The sequence below is a fragment of the Gigantopelta aegis genome, chromosome 11 (assembly GCF_016097555.1).
Source record: "Gigantopelta aegis isolate Gae_Host chromosome 11, Gae_host_genome, whole genome shotgun sequence".
Taxonomy (NCBI): domain Eukaryota; kingdom Metazoa; phylum Mollusca; class Gastropoda; order Neomphalida; family Peltospiridae; genus Gigantopelta; species Gigantopelta aegis.
Genome location: NC_054709.1, coordinates 15,559,562 through 15,566,992, shown reverse-complemented (window position 1 = coordinate 15,566,992; position 7,431 = coordinate 15,559,562). Strand labels below are relative to the sequence as shown.

The following is a 7,431-nucleotide window of genomic DNA, read 5'->3' as shown; positions in this document are numbered from 1 at the left end:
ACGTATACCTTTTACAAGTATCAATAAAATAAATTTAAAAACATTTACCCGTTTTTAATATATTTGCAATAAAAAGTCGCGTTTTGCCAAAAAGCCTCTGAACTCCAAGAATAAAGTCACGTGACCCCGTGACGCGTTAACCGGCATAACATGAACGCGTGATTCGCAGCCTTTCGGTCATTTTACATGGAAGTGGAACACGTGTATTTTTAAAACGCGAAAATGTTATTCTATTGAATTGAATTGAATTGTATGTTTGGAATATTATTTTGAAGACATCTTTCAATTGTGAAATATGGTGAACCATTGTTCGGTGTATGGATGTACAAAAGCTGCAGTTAAAAGCAAAAGAAGTTTGCATATTTTTCTGAAAGACAAACCGACATTGTTTGCACGGAAGCAGTTCTTAAACCGAACACGTGCGTATTGGAAAGAACCGTCAAGATGGGATTCGATTTGCAGTGACCACTTCACACCTGGGGATTACGACAATTATCTAAGATGGTCGATGGAATGGCACCAAAACCTTTGTTAAAGAACTTGTCTGTTCCAAGCCTGTATCCCCCCATGTTCAGCCTATTTGCAGCCTGGAGCCCGAACGTCGCTCGGAGACAAAAACAAAACCCGAATGTTAATGCCGAGGTGTACATTGTTCTTCTCTTCTTCTTCTTCTTCTTCTTCTCCCGTTCCCAAGGCAATGCTCAGACTTCCAGTCCTGTTCTCACCAGGAAGTCCGCTGTCCGTTGAAGGGACGGCGTCAGTCCCCAAAGTTTGTCTTTTAGGTCCACCGGATATGGTCAGGTTTCTTGTCTCAGGGTGCTGTATGATGGACAGGACTGAAGAATGTGTTCAGACGTTTGGGCATCTGTACCACAGGGACATTCATCAGTGTGGGCAAGTCTGAGTCTATAGAGGTGGGAGAGCAGGCGACAGTGGCCAGTCCTTATTCTAAAGATGATTACTTGCTGTGTTCTGTCCAGTGACTCAAGGTTATCCTCCTTTTCCACTTCCATCCGTATCTTCCAGTTGGTGTTAAAGCGGTTCTTTATGATGGTTTTCACCTCCAAGTATGATGTGGGTTGAGATACCTGCTGAAGTTTGCTTCCTATTTTTGAGAGCCTGTCTGCTTCTTCATTGCCTGGCACGCCACAGTGGGATGGTATCCATTGAAGGATTATGTCTGTTCTTTTTGACATATCTTGAAGTTCCCTCCTGATATTCAACAGGATATGTTCGCCACAATGTGTCTGGAGGCTCTGTAGTAGAGATCTGCAGTCTGTAAGGAAAACGATGTTGGGAGACAGTTTGTCTTGTAAGTTTAGTACTTTAGCTGCTTCAAGTAGTGCACTTGCCTCGGTTGGTGGAGAGATATCCAGTTGCGATGGACTTCGATGTGAAGCTTCCATCAACATATCTGATAAAGACACCCCCTCCTCCATTTTTGACAAGGTCTTTGATGGTGGTAAAGTCTTCGGTTTCTCAGTCTTCATAGTCCTGGAGTGGTTCATCCTGTTGGTCTAGTGGTGGCAAGCATTCTGCATGTTGTCTCTGAAGTATTTTGGAGATGTTATTTATGCTTTGTCTCTTGAGTCTGTTCTTGGTAGGATCTCTCAGGCTTGTATGCAGTGGATGAGATTGCATTCTCTTGAGTTTTTTGCATTGTTGGAGTAGTTTTTCTTCCCGCCTTTCTTCAAGTGTATGTAATCTCGTATTTTTTTCCACTGCAGAGATTGGGGTTGTTTTTAACCCACCTGTTGTGAAACGGAGGCTGACATTTTGGATTATTGCCAATCTTGATGTGTTGGTTTTTGCTACTGTGATCCATGCTGTTGAAGCATACTCTAAATGTGGTCGAAAAGCACCTGCATAGACTTGAGATCTTAAGATTTGTCCCCCCCCCCCCCACACTTTGTGCCTGCTAACTTCTTCATGATAGCCATTGTCTTGGTTGTCCTATTTTCCATTGTTTTAACTTGTGGTATCCATGAAAGCCTTCTGTTCAGTGTCATACCAAAGGTGGTTGGTGTATCCTGTTGGGGGATGTTTCCACCTTAGAGATAAAGGTTGTATTGTTCTTTCTTTGTTGAAAGGGAAAAACAGGTGGCTTGCGTTTTATTTTTGTTGACAGTGACCATCCACTCTTCTGCCCAGTCAGAGATAGTATTCATGGCATCCTGTATCCTGATGTTTGCTGTGTTGATTTGTTCAGAAGATGTCCATATTGCCAGATCATCTGCATGGATGGCTTTTGAGATGTATATTGAGAAGTGGTCTACAATGTCATCTATGAAGATGATAAAGAGTGTTGGCGAGATGACCCCTCCCCGCGGGACTGCCTCTCCGAGTTTCACTAGATTGCTTGTGTGTCTTTCTAGTTTTACTCTGGCCGTTCTCTGAATAGGTAGCTTTTTATCCAGCCATACATTCTTCCACAAATCGTTTTTTTGAGAAGCTCTAAAAGCAGGCCATCCTTCCATACCTTGTCAAAAGCCTTGGTAAGGTCAACAAATACAGCTAGTTTTCTTCTTTCCCTGGAATCCATTTTTGATCTCTTGGGTCAGGTAAGCTATTTGGTCCTCTGTGCTACGATTTTTTCTGAAACCTGATTGTCTGGTTGATAAGCCCATTTGCTTCAAGATGGAACTGAAGTCGATTATTTACCATCCTTTCCATGGTCTTTCCAAGGCAGGTAAGGAGGCTAATGGGTCTATAGCTGGTTTTAGAGTGTCTGTTTTTTCCCTTCTTTAGGATGGGGATTATTATGGCTTCTTTCCAGGAATGTGGAAACTCATCAGTTTTCCAAGACTGGTTGAAGATCATCAATGGCTTGTGTTTGGCTATTTTGCCGAGATGTCCAATCATTTCATTTGATATCCCATCTTTATCTGGAGATGTTCTGTTCTTTAGCCGTCTGATCGAGTTTATGAGTTCAAAAATTGAGAAGAGATCTGTCATGGTAGGGTTAGTTGTTTGTTCCCTGAGTTCTTGTTTGATGTTTTTTTCTTACTTTTGCTGTTTCTCTCTGCTGGGGTCGAGTACCCTATCATGTTTGAAGCTTTCTGCTAGCAAAGTGGCTGCCTTCTTACCGGTGTAGGTCTGGTCATTTTCTTCCAAGATGGTTGCTTGTGACTTTGACTGGTTGTCCTCATTGAGTGCCTTCGTCAGTTTCCAGAGTTTTGTGGTGCCATTTTCCATACTGAGTGAGCTGGTCTTCTCTTGCCAGGCTTTTCGTGTTCATTTGCTTTTGCATCATCAAATGTGGCTCTTGCTTGGTTGCGGACTCTTGTTATTTCTGGGGTGGGATTACTTTCTTGTTGCTCCTGTGCAGTTGTCAGCAGGCCATGGAGCTATTTTCCGAAGAATCATTACATGCTGTCGCCATGCTAACCTACTAATGAATGAGTGGAATTCACCTGATGCTACGTCACAGGTCAGATGCGGGTCAAATCGACTGGATCAGTGTTTTTCCCCGAGCTTTTTACAAAAAGTCGCTTTATTAATAATTGGGGTGGTATTTTTGTTTTTTTTATGGTTAATAATGTAATCTTTATGTATTTTTTTATATACTGTGTATTAATAATGTGCCATAATTGTGGACCTTTAAACATGTGAAATCCTTGTCATGCGAGTATCGAAATAACAAAACTGCCTGGATGACGTCGGCCATGTTTGCTGATTGGTGTTTGCCTATGGACAAAAGAAAAAAATAGCACTCATTGTTGACAACTGCCCCGCTCATCCCCACGTGAAAGGTCTGCATTGTATTAAATTGATTTTTCTTCCACCAAACACTACTTCAAAGACCCAACCAATGGACGAAGGTGTGATTTATAATTTGAAAACCCACTATCGGAATTTGGTGTTAGATTTACGGCTTCAAGCGTTAGACAAAGGCCAGGATGCTGTGATTTCTGTTCTTGACGCTTTACGTTTCTTGGGAAACGGAAGGGTGGGACTTACGTAAATCTGCCCGCTTTTTCACCATGGCAGGTTATCCGGTGGCTACAGCTGAAAGCGAGAGGTATATAAGCCAGTTGCTCTTTACTATAGCACTAGACACATCACACAAACCTGTGGCTAAAGGCCACCACACCACGCACATTGTTCATATTTGGCACAAAGATACACTTCAACACGATGCATTTATATATGTTATTTTTTTATCATATACAGTCAGACCTCGTTACAACGACCGTCGTTACTGCGACATTTACACCATCCGACCACAAATTGTCGGGAACAAACGTACATCAGTGTTATTCTGTTCATTACAACGGAATTCACACCTTCCGACACCGACAGAGCAAATTAGGAACAAACGTGCATCCGACGCCTGAAAACACCTCTTTACAACGACATTACATAATCACAGATACCGTAGCATATTGGCGGTACACACACAACCGACTGTGTCACATGCTGTCCGAGCTACCGAAGTCTGCCTAATCTGTAGACATGTATTGCTTTTAAGCCTTTAGTTAACCAATTAAAGGATTAACTTCGAACAATAAAATCTTCTATTTTCATATTTTGTAAACGAAACAGGTACCAATCGTAGATGTCTGTAACCAAGTACTGTTTAGACTGACGATGAATGCGCCTTGTTTAATATATTTAATGAATTTTAAAAAACCCATATTTAATATATGTACGTGCCTTTGTTGTTTTTAATAATAATTGCAATAGATTAATTATTTAAATGCTATCCAGTCATCAGTTAATATTAATTAGTATTTTTTCTGAAAAATATTTTTCCTACATTTATTTTTTTAACGTATATAAATGCACCGTGTTGAGGTGTATCTTTGTGCCAAATATGAACAATGTACACCTCGACATTAATATTCGGGCTTTGTTTTTGTCACCGGGCGACGTCCGGGCTCTGTGCTGCAAATAGGCTGACCGCAAGTCCGAAATGTCCAAACTAACGTTCGATAAGAATTAGCTATTTTCCGAAGAATCATTACATGCTGTCGCCATGCTAACCTACTAATGAATGAGTGGAATTCACCTGATGCTACGTCACAGGTCAGATGCGGGTCAAATCGACTGGATCAGTGTTTTTCCCCGAGCTTTTTACAAAAAGTCGCTTTATTAATAATTGGGGTGGTATTTTTTTTTTTTTTTATGGTTAATAATGTAATCTTTATGTATTTTTTTATATACTGTGTATTAATAATGTGCCATAATTGTGGACCTTTAAACATGTGAAATCCTTGCCATGCGAGTATCGAAATAACAAAACTGCCTGGATGACGTCGGCCATGTTTGCTGATTGGTGTTTGCCTATGGACAAAAGAAAAAAATAGCACTCATTGTTGACAACTGCCCCGCTCATCCCCACGTGAAAGGTCTGCATTGTATTAAATTGATTTTTCTTCCACCAAACACTACTTCAAAGACCCAACCAATGGACGAAGGTGTGATTTATAATTTGAAAACCCACTATCGGAATTTGGCGTTAGACAAAGGCCAGGATGCTGTGATTTCTGTTCTTGACGCTTTACGTTTCTTGGGACGTGCGTGGGATCAAGTAAAGCTACGCACAATAGAAAATTGTTTCAGACATGCAGGATTTGTTGTGACATGCACTGAAGTGACTAATGAGAGTGAAAGTGAAGTAGATGATTATGACAGCATCCCACTGGCCCAACTGTGTCGCGATTCGGGTGTTAGTGTTGCAGAGTATGCAAGCATCGATGAAGATGTAGTAACCAGTGCGCCAACTACAGAAGATGACATTATAAATGCAGTGTTGAATAAAAATGATTGTGTCCAAACGTGTGATAGTGATCTCGATGATGAATCTACTCCCACAACTAAAATCCCACCCACAATGGATGAAGTGAAACAGTGTTGCCAAACCTTTTCAATGTTTGTTGAATCATGTACTACAACAACCGATGAACATTTCCAGGCTTTATCAAAGATTTCAGATTTTGTTATGAAAATTGAACTTCCTGGACGAAATGCAAAACAAACAACGCTTTCAGACGTTTTCCGGAAAAACTGAACAATTAGACTTTTGTATTAACCGATGTGACCTAGTAAAACTGTTTCCGCTCTGACGAATCCACATAAATGTGTACTTTGAGAAACTTATTGAATTATGAATTGTGTTTGCATTTGTGACATTGTCTGTTATTTCATGCACTTTATTTCATGTTCTTTGAGAAATTATTTCAACATGTTTAAATTATTTAATTATGTATTGTGTTTGCATTTGTGAAATTGACTGTTATTTTTGACGCGATAAAAGATTTTCTACTTTACACGGTGATTTTTCTTTTTTTTCTTCTCTCCATCAAAATGTAGATGTTTAGTTATCTCAAATGTAACGATATCTCAAACTAACCGGCTGGCACCAGCAAATTTGACATATAGAGAGTTTACATATATATATATATATATATATATATATATATATGTTTTTATTTATTTATATTATGATTATATTCCCTCTTCATTTTTGTGTTTATCATTCTTTTAGTATTTGGACCAACATAGATTTTATTTCTAATTTGGAGATACTGAATCTTCCAAAATGGTTCAAATTGGCAGAAAAGGAAATGGCGGAAAATTGTGTAATAAAAAAGTATTTCATTGGTATCCCAACGATCTTTATAGCATTTTTATGGCATTATCAGATATGTTTATACACTAATTTAAAAATATCTTTATTGAAAATCTGAAAATTTAGTTTTATGGTCAAATGATGAAAAAGAATATGGCGGTAAACAAAATGGCGGTCATTTGTCATAAAATCGACATCCAAGTCTTATGAAGGTCATTATTTGCTGCCATAAATGCTAAAAATATCAGTTAAAGTGGGTTTTTTTTAACGACGCCACTAGAGCACATTGATTTATTAATAATCGACTATTGGATGTCAACCATTTGGTAACTGTGACACATAGTCTTAGAGAAGAAACCCGCTACATGTTTCCATTAGTAGCAAGGGATCTTTGTATAAGCATCTCATCTCATAAACAGGATATCACAAACCATGGCCTTTGATATACCAGTCGTGCTGCACCGGTCGGAACGAGAAATAGCCTAATATGTGTCATCAAATGTGTTATCTGCGAACATTACACATTGGACCTTTCAATTTCCGAGATAAAACATTTCATACTTTTAATTGTTCAAAGCATTCCCGTTTCTTCACAGTAATCACCAATGCTTAGAGTATTTCAATTCTCTTTGAAAAACAATAACAAATGAAATAGTATCACTGCATCTCAGAGAATGAAAAGCAAGCAAACACAACATTCCAGTGCTAAGAGGTATCTTTCCAATTCCCAAATTGTTTCATGGATATTTGACATGTGAAAAAGAAAAAAAGAAAGAAAAAGCAGCAAAAACCACCAGGATATTAGTGTCTTACTAATATATACAACACTGTTTAGTCAGATAGTTTTGATCAGTGAA

The 7,431-nt window shown here is 39.0% G+C and overlaps 1 protein-coding gene across 1 annotated transcript; it reads right to left on the bottom strand.

Moving 5' to 3' along the window:
- Positions 1–797: 797 nt before the first annotated feature.
- LOC121385042 lies at positions 798–1,508 on the bottom strand. The gene has a single exon (XM_041515577.1). It carries the CDS (start codon positions 1,506–1,508, stop codon positions 798–800), a length of 711 nt encoding a protein of 236 aa, XP_041371511.1.
- Positions 1,509–7,431: the final 5,923 nt, after the last annotated feature.